This window comes from Pseudophryne corroboree, chromosome 7 (assembly GCF_028390025.1).
Source record: "Pseudophryne corroboree isolate aPseCor3 chromosome 7, aPseCor3.hap2, whole genome shotgun sequence".
NCBI lineage: Eukaryota > Metazoa > Chordata > Amphibia > Anura > Myobatrachidae > Pseudophryne > Pseudophryne corroboree.
This window is the reverse complement of record NC_086450.1, coordinates 177,645,391-177,659,283: the sequence shown is the minus strand read 5'-3', so window position 1 is coordinate 177,659,283 and position 13,893 is coordinate 177,645,391. Positions and strand designations below refer to the sequence as shown.

The 13,893-nt window shown below is 44.1% G+C and overlaps 1 protein-coding gene across 1 annotated transcript; it reads left to right on the top strand.

The window, feature by feature from the left end:
* The first annotated feature begins 482 nt into the window (after positions 1-482).
* INHA (inhibin subunit alpha) lies at positions 483-11,907 on the top strand. Its single transcript, XM_063933801.1, has 2 exons — positions 483-1,441; positions 10,312-11,907. Exons 1-2 carry the CDS (start codon positions 1,075-1,077, stop codon positions 11,217-11,219), a joined length of 1,275 nt encoding a protein of 424 aa, XP_063789871.1. The 5' UTR covers positions 483-1,074; the 3' UTR covers positions 11,220-11,907.
* Positions 11,908-13,893: the final 1,986 nt, after the last annotated feature.

Sequence of the window (13,893 nt, the reverse complement as noted above, 5' to 3'; positions counted from 1 at the left end):
CTGCCGCATTGGAGCTTACAATCTATATTCCCTACCACATGTACACACACATTCACGCTAGGGTTAATTTGTTAGAAGCCAATTAACCTACAAGTATATTTTTGGAATGTGGGAGGAAACCGGAGTACCCGGAGGAAACCCACGCAAGTACGGGGAGAATGTACAAACTCCACACACTTAGGACCATGGTGGGAATCGAACCCATGACCTCATTGCTGTGAGGCAGTAATGCTAACCATTACACCATCCGTACTGCCCTGCGTTATGTGCCAGGCACACACGTAGTTACGGCCCTGGATCAGACCCACCAACATGACCCCTTCCACCTGGTACAAAATGCTCTGCTCCTGGACTTCGCTCTTAATTTATGATTGCCGTCGCCTGTATTGAACTGGTTGATTGAGGAGAAATATGTTTCAACACAGGTGATGGCAATCATAAATTACGAGGGAAGTATGGGAGCAGAACATTTTGGACTAGGAGGAAGGTTTCACATGATACTGGCTAGCTGGTTATAGTTACACGTTGCTCAAGACCAGCCTCTGAGTTTGATCATCCATGAAACACATGTTGTAAGAACATATACGCTGATTATCTTCACATGTGGAAGGACACAGGGCAAAGTCTATTGTGAGTCTGTTCCCCATCTCAAGGCCTTGTCTGAAAAGGGGGGAAACTGTTCCCATGTGAAACTTCTGGCTAGCTTGGTCTGATCCCTGCTTTATCCTTGGGGCAAACAATACATTCCAGGCGTCTGTTGCAGATAATATTCTGTGTGTGTCCAGTGCCAAGTCCCTGCCAGCTTTGATAGTGCATAAGAGAATCAGCAGAAGGACAGAACAGTCTGCAACATCCACAGGGAACAGAGACTTCACAAAGAAAGTGAGACAACCAGAACAAGATACAGAGGATATCTACGAAGGTCTGAGAGACATACAGAAAGCAATACACCCTTTGTCCTGGCAGAACTGGGAATAGAGACATACTGCACATTTCTAGGTTGAGAAATAGATATGGGATGGGAGAAAGAAGACCTCTAGAGACAGAAGAGGAGGTCAGAGTCACAGGGGCAACATGAAGAGCAAGGATTGTGCAAGCTACAGGCCCCTCATAACAATGGGTTATACACATTTGCTTTGTACGTCTTACCTGAGAATGTCCTCAACAAGTCTGGTTCTTCTCATGTTCTTGGCAATGAGTTGCCACAAAATGGGGCATAGCTGTGAGATGCCAGAGGGAGATCGTCAGATCATTCTGGATAAGGTGAAGGCACGAATTGTGGAGGCACTCGGACCTCCTCCGTCCACTGCTCCATCATCGACACCATCTCCATACCCAATGGGATACATCAAGTCCGAGCAGAGGAGTCTGCGTAAGAGACACAGCCACAATGGACCAGGTCTGGAGGACACTTCAGAGGTCATTCTATTTCCTTCATCAGGTTAGTAAATGAAAAATAGGTTTCACAAGACAAAATTTAGTTCAGCCTCAATTAGTTGCAGTTATGAACAAAAAAAACAAAACACTTTTTTCTTTATAACATTTCAGATTCAGCCATAAAACTTGGAAATCTATATGAAATTCATATGATGCAATTAGCAGATATTCGTGTGAACTATTTGGAGTGCAGCCCAGGCTACTGGCATTGCAAAATAAATGGAAAAAACAGAAACAGATTATTATTCCACTGTGTAATGCAGTCAGGTTGGTAGGCATTTTAAATGAATGGCCTCCAACATGACTCCTTCAACCAAGAACTGACTCCTGAATTAACTACTTATTTACCTATTGCAGTCACCTGGAGATAATTATTTAATTGCTGATGTTTAAATGCAATGTACACAAGCTTAACAGAGAAAGGATAGACAAATTACAATACAAATCATACATACAATTTTGTTGTACTTTAACAGACAAATATTCAGTTACATACGGGAAACCATTTTTTGTTGCTTTTTTAACTTCCTACCAGCGGGAGGGATTTCAGGAAGTAATAGGTGCAAAGGAAAATGACTTACCCAAGAAGGTGGTTGCAGCTACTGCAGGTTAAGGCATACTTGCATACCTGATCCTCTCCATGAGGGAGAAAATGCTCTGTTTCTGGACTTTCCTGGTAATGTATGATTGCCATCACCTGTGGTGAAACACCTTTCTTATCAATTAACTAGCTCACCACAGGTGATGGCAATCATACATTACCAGGAAAGTCCAGGAACAGAGCATTTTCTCCCTCATGGAGAGGGTCAGGTAGGCAAGTATGGGTTAAGGATTGTCAATGAATGCAGGCTAGCTAGATAAACTGTAGGAAAAGCTTAGGTTAATGTTAACCTTTTACTTTTAAATACTGTAGCAATCATCCTAGTCTCATAATAAATAGTACAAAAACAGATTAAAGTCAAGGACGCTGATGGGACAACTCAGAAACAGTGAGAGGGGACTAGACCAAGAGTCAGTATTAAATATGTAATTTTTGGCAAGATACCAATTACTGTGCAAAATCAAGCAGGAAAAACATGAATTTATGGTATGTTATGCATGCTGGGGTTTCTAGTTCAACAACAGTTAACGTTTTCTAAGCGCTTGATTATTTTTTTAGTAAATTTAAATTTGTGCCATTAAATGCCAGTTAAATCAGATGGGCAGAAAAGAGTGTAATTGAAATGTAACATAACCCCACCCACACAAAAAGTGTCGTGTTTTTTTTTTATGCTAGCAAACTACAGAACCCAGCAAGGAGGAGGAACATGGGGTGTAGCATCACAGTCTCATAGCATCATATGATGATGGCATACCTCCCAACATGACCCTCTCCAGGAGGGACAAAATGCTCTGCTTCTGGACTATTCTCTTAATTTATGATTGCCATCACCTGTGTTGAACAGGTTAATGGATAAGAAAGGTGTTTCAGCACAGGTGATGGCAATCATAAATTAAGAGGGAAGTCCAGAAGCAGAGCATTCTGTCCCTCCTGGAGAGGGTCATGTTGGGAGGTATGATATATTAAGAGGGAAGTCCAGGAGCAGAGCCTGTAGGCTGACCATATTATCCCTTTAACCTGGGAAACTCATGAAATACACAGGTTCTGTGGCTGCTTAAAACCAGGTGAAATGCAGGCTTGTAATCAGCCAGCCACAGAACCTGTGTAATTCATGAGTGTCCCAGGTTAACGGGATAATATGGTCAGCTTGGGAGGTTTGTGATGGTGACACTGACCATCAATAGTAGGACACTATTCTGTGTGGTAGCATCGATACTTTTACCATCTGTGTTTTGAAGCATGCGCAGAAGAGAGTCAGCATGCGTGTTGGCTGGCACTGCAGCTTCTGTGTAAGAGCTGGGCTGTGACTGACAGCTGTGCCTGTCAGAGAGACGGGCCATCTTATTCCCAGCACAAAGCACTAGGCTCAATCCAATTACCCACGAGTTAATCACAGGTGCGAGTAAATACACCTGTATGCTGCACTTACAGTATTGCCCCATAGGGCTGCGTCCAAAACATCTGCAAATCTGGGGTGAGATTGGGCAAAGAGGGGGACAAATTGCTGTTCCATTGCTGGTCTTTACACGCCGCTGCAACAGCAACTAGCTCCCTTCATGGGTAATTGAATTCACCCCAGTGTGTGTGAAAGCTGGGGACAACACAGGACTGCTGGCTGACAGCCTAGTACCCTGTAAATGGAAAATAATAATAATAATAATACTCACAGCTACCATCGATGGTGGGAACCTATCTTGTTCTCCTCCATCGATGGTAAAAGTTTTCAACATCGACCATAGACCAACAATAGTTTTGAACAACCAGAAAAAGTGGAACGGCTCCCAATCGCTGCTTTATATGTATACACGGGTAACTTCTCTTAGAACTCCACTGACAAATCCTCAAAAGAAAGAAAGGGACATATGCATGCAATGTAAATGTCCATATATGTATTATTCATTCGTATAGATGATCCTCAACTGACCTCTGGGCAATGCCCTATGTTCACATCAAGGTTTCTTTATATTTCCAAATTTCATAAAATCACTTCTTAACTTATTGGTATATGGCTCACCTTCGGTAAGTACCCTATGTGCATCAAAAGGTTTCTTTCTAGTACCCCATTCGTCTGGATCAGGCTGAGCGATGTCTGGCTCTTATACCATCATGATATATGGAGTATATCAAAACCGAAAGTCCATGCAATGTCAGGTATAAACCGATTTATTCATAAAAATATATACAATCCACTGTATCATAGGTCACAAAAAATACACAGAATTCCCAAACTGCAAGATCTATATCACCGCACACCCCTCAGATGGAAAAACGAGGGAAAGGAAAAAGGGGAAATCATGTGTGGGTTAAGCAGATGTACCAAAAAAGGTCTTTACCAATTCCTCACGGTAAGTGACGTAGTGAACCTATGAAGAGTGTCGCAATTCCACCGACGCATTTCGGAAACACTGTTCCTTCATCAAGGTGTCACCTAGAAAGAAACCTTTTGATGCACATAGGGTACTTACCGAAGGTGAGCCATATACCAATAAGTTAAGAAGTGATTTTATGAAATTTGGAAATATAAAGAAACCTTGATGTGAACATAGGGCATTGCCCAGAGGTCAGTTGAGGATCATCTATACGAATGAATAATACATATATGGACATTTACATTGCATGAATATGTCCCTTTCTTTCTTTTGAGGATTTGTCAGTGGAGTTCTAAGAGAAGTTACCCGTGTATACATATAAAGCAGCGCTTGGGAGCCGTTCCACTTTTTCTGGTTGTGCATTGTTTGAGGAGTGGTGCTCCTTAGGAGTGGTGACCCGAGTGCAGTTTTTTAGGCGCAAGTTAACATTATCCTCTTGTTTTGAACAATAGTTTTGAGCCTAATGGTTAATGGCTTTCCCTACATCATAGTGGCCCGCTGTGCAATTCTGCGTATGCACAGATGTACAGCCAGCAACAAAGTGATTACAATCACTATCACTTCACTGCAGACTACTTAGCGGAGACAGCCTCAAATATCAGCTGCAGTCCTGGCAAAAGATTATTGATAAATTGGCACAAAAATAATTTCTTAAAGTTGCAATATGTTGGGATAAGAGAGTGTAGCTCACGTAGTCACTGCTATATACACTAATACAAAATTGATCCTTTAGTGTTTCAAAATGCTGTGTACTCTGTTATTTACTAGGCAGCCACTAGGTGTCGCTTATTCTGTACAGTATGTGCTTTTTATAGACTGCCTGTAGGTGTCACTTAAGCTTGTGTATTTAATGCTTGAACTATACACATTCTTATTAGCTTTCTTTTCTGTATGTACAATAAATGTATAACTAGTGATGAGCGGGTTCGGTTCCTCAGAATCCGAACCCCCCGAACTTCACCCATTTTACACGGTTCCGAGGCAGACTCGGATCCTTCCGCCTTGCTCGGTTAACCCGAGCACGCCCGAATGTCATCATCCCGCTGTCGGATTCTCGCGAGATTCGTATTCTATATAAGGAGCCGTGCGTCGCCGCCATTTTCACTCGTGCATTGGAGATGATAGGGAGAGGACGTGCAGCGTTCTCTCAGTTTCTGTGTTCAGTGTGCTGCAAATATCTGTGTTCAGTGTGCTGAAAATATCTACGTTCTCTGCCTGAAAAACGCTCCATATCTGTGCTGCATTGTAGTATATAGTAGGAGGATAGTGCAGAATTTTGTTGACCAGTGACCACCAGTATTATATAGCAGTACGGTACAGTAGTCCACAGTTCTACCTACCTCTGTGTCGTCAAGTATACTATACATCCATACCTGTGGTGCATTTTAGTTGTGCGCAGTATATATAGTAGGAGGACAGTGCAGAATTTTGCTGACCACCAGTATATAATATATAGCAGTACGGTACAGTAGGCCACTGCTCTACCTACCTCTGTGTCGTCAAGTATACTATCCATCCATACCTGTGGTGCATTTTAGTTGTGCGCAGTATATATAGTAGGAGGACAGTGCAGAATTTTGCTGACCACCAGTATATAATATATAGCAGTACGGTACAGTAGGCCACTGCTCTACCTACCTCTGTGTCGTCAAGTATACTATCCATCCATACCTGTGGTGCATTTTAGTTGTGCGCAGTATATATAGTAGGAGGACAGTGCAGAATTTTGCTGACCACCAGTATATAATATATAGCAGTACGATACAGTAGGCCATTGCTATTGATATATTACTGGCATATAATTCCACACATTAAAAAATGAAGAACAAAAATGTGGAGGGTAAAATAGGGAAAGATCAAGATCCACTTCCACCTCGTGCTGAAGCTGCTGCCACTAGTCATGGCCATCAACGTCGTCTGCCAAGGCCGATGCCCAATGTCATAGTAGAGAGCATGTAAAATCCCAAAAACAAAATTAAAAGCGTCTGATAAGAAGCGTAAACTTGCCAATATGCCATTTACGACACAGAGTGGCAAGGAACGGCTGAGGCCCTGGCCTATGTTCATGGCTAGTGGTTCAGATTCACATGAGGATGGAAGCACTCATCCTCTCGCTAGAAAAATGAAAAGACTTAAGCTGGCAAAAGCACAGCAAAGAACTGTGCGTTCTTCTAAATCACAAATCCCCAAGGAGAGTCCAATTGTGTCGGTTGCGATGCCTGACCTTCCCAACACTGGACGGGAAGAGGTGGCGCCTTCCACCATTTGCACGCCCCCTGCAAGTGCTGGAAGGAGCACCCGCAGTCCAGTTCCTGATAGTCAAATTGAAGATGTCACTGTTGAAGTACACCATGATGAGGATATGGGTGTTGCTAGCGCTGGGGAGGAAATTGACAAGGAGGATTCTGATGGTGAGGTGGTTTGTTTAAATCAGGCACCCGGGGAGACACCTGTTGTCTGTGGGACAAATATGGCCATTGACATGCCTGGTCAAATTACAAAAAAAATCACCTCGTCGGTGTGGAAGTATTTTAACAGAAATGCGGACAACATTTGTCAAGCCGTGTGTTGTCTTTGTCAAGCTGAAATAAGTAGGGGTAAGGACGTTAACCACCTAGGAACATCCTCCCTTATACGTCACCTGGAGCGCATTCATCAGAAATCATTGACAAGTTCAAAAACTTTGGGTGACAGCGGAAGCAGTTCACTGACAACTAAATCCCTTCCTCTTGTAACCAAGTTCCTGCAAACCACACCACCAACTCCCTCAGTGTCAATTTCCTCCTTAGACAGGAAAGCCAATAGTCCTGCAGGCCATGTCACTGTCAAGTCTGACGAGTCCTCTCCTGCCTGGGATTCCCCCGATGCATCCTTGAGTGTAACGCCTACTGCTGCTGTTGTTGCTGCTGGGAGTCGATCGTCATCCCAGAGGGGAAGTCGGAAGACCACTTGTACTACTTCCAGTAAGCAATTGACTGTCCAACAGTCCTTTGCGAGGAAGATGAAATATCACAGCAGTCATCCTGCTGCAAAGCAGATAACTCAGGCCTTGGCAGCCTGGGTGGTGTTAAACGTGTGTCCAGTATCCACCGTTAATTCACAGGGAATTAGAGAATTTATTGAGTTAGTGTGTCCCCGGTACCAAATACCATCTAGGTTCCACTTCTCTAGGCAGGCGATACCGAGAATGTACACAGACCTCAGAAAAAGAGTCACCAGTGTCCTAAAAAATGCATTTGTACCCAATGTCCACTTAACCACGGACATGTGGACAAGTGGAGCAGGGCAGACTCAGGACTATATGACTGTGACAGCCCACTGGGTAGATGTATTGCCTCCCGCAGCAAGAACAGCAGCGGCAGCAACAGTAGCAGCATCTCACAAACGCCAACTCGTTCCTAGGCAGGCTACGCTTTGTATCACCGCTTTCCAGAAGAGGCACACAGCTGACAACCTCTTACGGAAACTGAGGAACATCATCGCAGAATGGCTTACCCCAATTGGACTCTCCTGGGGATTTGTGACATCGGACAATGCCACCAATATTGTGCGTGCATTACATGTGGGCAAATTCCAGCACGTCCCATGTTTTGCACATACATTGAATTTGGTGGTGCAGAATTATTTAAAAAACGACAGGGGCGTGCAAGAGATGCTGTCGGTGGCCCGAAGAATTGCGGGCCACATTCGGCATTCAGCCACCGCGTGCCGAAGACTGGAGCACCAGCAAACACTCCTGAACCTGCCCCGCCATCATCTGAAGCAAGAGGTGGTAACGAGGTGGAATTCAACCCTCTATATGCTTCAGAGGATGGAGGAGCAGCAAAAGGCCATTCAAGCCTATACAGCTACCTACGATATAGGCAAAGGAAGGGGAATGCACCTGACTCAAGCGCAGTGGAGAATGATTTCAACGTTGTGCAAGGTTCTGCAACCCTTTGAACTTGCCACACGTGAAGTCCGTTCAGACTGCCAGCCTGAGTCAGGTCATTCCCCTCATCAGGCTTTTGCAGAAGAAGCTGGAGACATTGAAGGAGGAGCTAAAACAGAGCGATTCCGCTAGGCATGTGGGACTTGTGGATGGAGCCCTTAATTCGCTTAACCAGGATTCACGGGTGGTCAATCTGTTGAAATCAGAGCACTACATTTTGGCCACCGTGCTCGATCCTAGATTTAAAACCTACGTTTTATCTCTCTTTCCGGCAGACACAAGTCTGCAGAGGTTCAAAGACCTGCTGGTGAGACACTTGTCAAGTCAAGCGGAACGTGACCCGTCAACAGCTCCTCCTTCACATTCTCCCACAACTGGGGCTGCGAGGAAAAGGCTAAGAATTCCGAGCCCACCCGCTGGCGGTGATGCAGGGCAGTCTGGAGCAAGTGCTGACATCTGGTCCGGACTGAAGGAACTGCCAACGATTACTGACATGTCGTCTACTGTCACTGCATATGATTCTGTCACTATTGAAAGAATAGTGGAGGACTATGAGTGACCGCATCCAAGTAGGCACTTCAGACAGTCCGTACGTATACTGGCAGGAAAAAGAGGCAATTTGGAGGCCCTTGCAGAAACTGGCTTTATTTTACCTAAGTTGCACCCCCCTCCAGTGTGTACTCCGAAAGAGTGTTTAGTGCAGCCGCTCAACTTGTCAGCAATCGGCGTACAAGGTTACTTCCAGAAAATGTGGAGAAGATGATGTTCATCAAAATGAATTATAATCAATTCCTCCGTGGAGACATTCACCAGCAATTGCCTCCAGAAAGTACACAGGGACCTGAGATAGTGGATTCCAGTGGGGACGAATTAATAATCTGTGAGGAGGGGGATGTATACAGTGAAAGGGGTGAGGAATCGGAGGATGAGGAGGAGGTGGACATCTTGCCTCTGTAGAGCCAGTTTGTGCAAGGAGAGATTGATTGCTTCTTTTTTGGTGGGGGCTCAAACCAACCAGTCATTTCAGTCACAGTCGTGTGGCAGACCCTGTCGCTGAAATGATGGATTTGTTAAACTGTGCATGTCCTGTTTATACAACATAAGGGTGGGTGGGAGGGACCAAGGACAATTCCATCTTGCACCTATTTTTTTCTTTCATTTATCTTTGCATCATGTGCTGTTTGGGGACTATTTTTTGAAGTGCCATCCTGTCTGACACTGCAGTGCCACTCCTAGATGGGCCAGGTGTTTGTGTCGGCCACTTGGGTCACTTAGCTTTGCCATCCAGCGACCTTGGTGCACCTCTTTTTTTTCTTTGCATCATGTGCTGTTTGGGGACTATTTTTTAAATCGGCCATCCTGTCTGACACTGCAGTGCCACTCCTAGATGGGCCAGGTGTTTGTGTCGGCCACTTGGGTCGCTTAGCTTAGTCATCCAGCGACCTCGGTGCAAATTTTAGGACTAAAAATAATATTGTGAGGTGTGAGGTGTTCAGAATAGACTGGAAATGAGTGGAAATTATGGTTATTGAGGTTAATAATACTATGGGATCAAAATGACCCCCAAATTCTATGAGTTAAGCTGTTTTTGAGGGTTTTTAGTAAAAAAACACCCGAATCCAAAACACACCCGAATCCGACAAAAAATTTTCAGGGAGGTTTTGCCAAAACGCGTCCGAATCCAAAACACGGCTGCGGAACCGAATCCAAAACCAAAACCCGGTGCACATCACTATGTATAACCACACAAAACTTTATACTTAGTAATAATTGTTTACAATGTAGTAGTTTGGTGCTTCATATTAATATTACCATCCTCATTAAACATATTGTAATCCTGGAACAATAGGATGCCTCTTAAGAATGTGCACAATAGATGATGTAGTAGATAGGGTACAGAACTTCTGACTGTTTTCTTTGATGTATAGTATACAATACTGTCTAAATAAACTGAATGTATCGTTTTCTTGCAGATGTCCTGTGTGAGACTCCAACCCTTGATGCTTCTAGGAATGAAGCTGACAACAGCTTTACCTACATTTTCCGTCCATCTTCTCACATCCTGAGCCGTAGAGTCTCATCAGTACAGTTCTGGTTTTTCACTGGAGAGTCTCCAGTGGACAACTCCACGTGGCCCCAAACGATGCCCATTGAGGGTCTGAGTGTGTCTAGCAAAGCACTGTCTGACCAATCTCTGTCCGATGAGCAACAACTATCACCCAATGTATCCTCCACAATTGATGATAAGGAAAGTGATGGCTCTGTCTCACCTGTTAATAGTACCAATAAAGAGGGATCTCTACAGACTCTGATGGACATCCAAGTACTGTCAGAGCAGAAGCCGGTCACTGTGGCCACCTCCAAGGTACAGAAGATGGATGATTGGTCTGTCTTTCACCTGGCTCCTGCTTTTCTGAATTATGTGACAAGGAGTCTTTTTGTGTTACTGGTCCATTGTCCCACCTGCCCTTGTTCTGACCAACCTGAAAATACCCCCTTCCTCATGTATAGCACTCGCCCTAGCCAGCGTGGCAGGCGATCTGGCATTCCATGGTCTCCATCTGCTCTGGAGCTGTTACAGCGCCCTCCATCATTAGGTGCAGATAGTGCAGAATGTCATCGCGGTTCTCTAAACATAAGCTTTGAAGAGCTGGGTTGGAACCAGTGGATTGTTCATCCTGGAACTTTTCAGTTCCATTACTGCCATGGCACTTGTTCCCCAAGCCATGGCCTAAGCACTGCACTCCACTGGGGGCACTGTTGTGCTGCACAACCCAGCACCATGAAGCCTTTGAGGGTCACCACCACCACAGACGGTGGATTCTCCTTCCGATATGAGACTGTCCCGAACCTGCTGACCCAAGACTGCGCCTGCAGCTAAGTCTACTGCGCTTTGGTTCTGGAAAATGCCATTACAGTATGAGTAACTGAAGCAGAGACCACCTATTTCTGATTTAGCTTGGATTAACATTATCAACATTTATAAAGGCAGACTTGCAGAAATTCAGTATTTGTTTTAGATATTTTGTTAATTCTTCTAATTTAATATTTTGAACAGAATCTATAATACTTCTTGTTCAAGGGGTTTCTGACAATTGTTTAAAAACAACATTAACCTGAACATGGTACATATGTACAATGGAGACTACTCAAAATATTTTAGAGAGTGTAGTTTATTCGTCCACTAATACTGGTCTATATAATATTTAGATACAAACACTATCGATCCAATTATGCAATGAAAGGACTTATTTATCAAACTTTACCGTGCCTTAAATCTAGCAGAAACAGCAGGTGCTGTGTGATTTTAGTATCTTAGCAATCTACTAAAGGCTGAATGCTGATATGTCCAATATATGTTTTTGACTCACCAGGCATCCTGCTTTCTGGGGCCAAACACAGAACAATATTGGACCAATTGGCTGAACATTGGGACAGTATTACAGTGTGTGGCATCAACTTATTGAGCTCCTGAATGATTTTATCACTGAAGTATTTTTATACACACATGAATGGCTATGCTTGAGATTCAGATGCATACAATAATAAACTGCTTAATTATGATTTTTCAGGTTGTTCACAGAAATTTAATTCATCTAACGGCGATCAAAATAATGTAACTTTGCCTACCTCATATCCACCTATCTATCTCCCTATTGAGATGCTGTCAGCATGACAACATTGTATACAATGGGCCTAATTCATGTTCGTACGCACATGCTTTAGCAAGTGTGATTTTCTAGGCTACGGAACTGCTAATGTTAGCAAGTGAAGCTGCCACCCTGAAATGAAAAGAGACGCCTACCGGAGCCATTGCAAACTTATTCGCAACTGCAAACTTATTCGCAACTGCGTCCACATTCACAACCTGTACGTGGAATGAGGTCTATGTTCCTCGTTCTGTGTACAGGTTGTGAATGTGGATGCAGTTGTAAGGGTAGCCCTACGGGTACACAGACTGGCCATGACAGTAGTGACACTGGTGCCATGTTTCTCTGCGTACATGATGGCAGATGCATGCAGATACATGGCCTGAAAACACACGTAACACGCCAAGGTCTTGCTGCCACTGCCAGTTACCTCCCCCCAAACAGTCCCTTCCTGTCAATCACTCACTGCAAGCATGATCACTAAGGTACCAGTGCAATCTCGGCACATGCCCAGTCTGGTGATAATCGATCCATTGTGTGAACATCGGCAACTGTGTGCAGACATGAATTAGGCCCAATATCAACAGCTATGATATCGACATTGCTGAAATATCGACAGCTAACATCTTGACATAGTTACAATGCGACACTGTAAATGTTGACAAGTGAAATGCTGAAATTAGGGGTAGGGATAGGACTTAACACTGCAAATGCAGCTTTGTATCATTAGCCTCACTTGCTGGGTTATAAGGCAAAGCCAACCTGGTTTTGCCTTTCAAATATTTACCACATTAAAATAGCCAGATTCATGGGGATCTTGATGATATCCGCAAGTCACAGGCTATTATTCTTACTCCCTGGTGTAATCTTGCATGAAAAATGACTCCTACAACATTTCTATGCTCCTGGCTTTGTCAATGTTTAAAAAGGGCTAGCTGAATTTATATATCTGGCTAAATAGCTCTTAAATCATGTCTACTATAGATCATTCTTTCTAAAATATGACGTGATTCAGCATGAATCACATCTTAGGACCCCTCTGATCCACCCACTTGTGGACAACTGCATGGGGGATGTGGTGTTGGCACCTGCTTTTGGAGACTTGCCCACTCTTCTTGGGGGCCGGGAGTGCCACCTGATTTTCAGGACTTTCTGGCCATTCCGGAAGAGTAGGCAAGTATGCTGCATGATGCATGGTGTCTATGAATACAGTGGAGCCTGCACCACACACCCTGCACCCAGGTGTGATTACTGTGGCTACTCATGCAGTGCCACCTAACCTATTCTTGACCATCATTCCAGTGTTAAATTCAGGAAGATTACTCCACATAGGTCATAGCAAATGTTCTGACACTGTTACAGAGTCTACAGTATGCTCTCTTCATCCACAAGTAGGTATAAGGGGAGCCGGCTGCACACATCCCCTCAGCTCTAACATGCCCCTGAGGCATAAAATTGTTTCTTTCACTTAAGTGGGGTACACACCTAGAGATGTGAGCTGAGCGATCTATCACAGACCGCTCAACACACAGTGTGATGTGTGCTGGGGAGGGTGCTCATTTCACACAGCGCTGAAGTGAGCGGCCTGCTAGATTGAGCCTGCATGCAGGCTCAATCTAGCACCAGCGATAGCGATGCGCGGGGCCGTGCATCGCTATCGCTATGAGGCATACACACGAGAGCCGTGCTTAATTTCTAAGCAATCTAGTCAGATTGCTTAGATTTTAAGCAGGGATCTCTCTGTGTGTACCCCCCTTTACACTATATTGCAAATTCTTTACGGAAAACTCAGATAAGCTGCAAACACTTTGTGGTATGCAAACACCCATCTGCTTCATGAATCGCTGGAGTTATTTGATTTATAGTATTACTTTACTATTTTTCCTTTTTCAATTCATCGAGGAC

Bases quoted from the DNA above. Each gene is read 5' to 3' on its own strand.
- INHA (XM_063933801.1), top strand. From the start codon at position 1,075: ATGAAGAGCAAGGATTGTGCAAGCTACAGGCCCCTCATAACAATGGGT. The intron at 1,442-10,311 runs GTTAGTAAATGA...GTTTTCTTGCAG, and splicing joins CATTCTATTTCCTTCATCAG to ATGTCCTGTGTGAGACTCCA.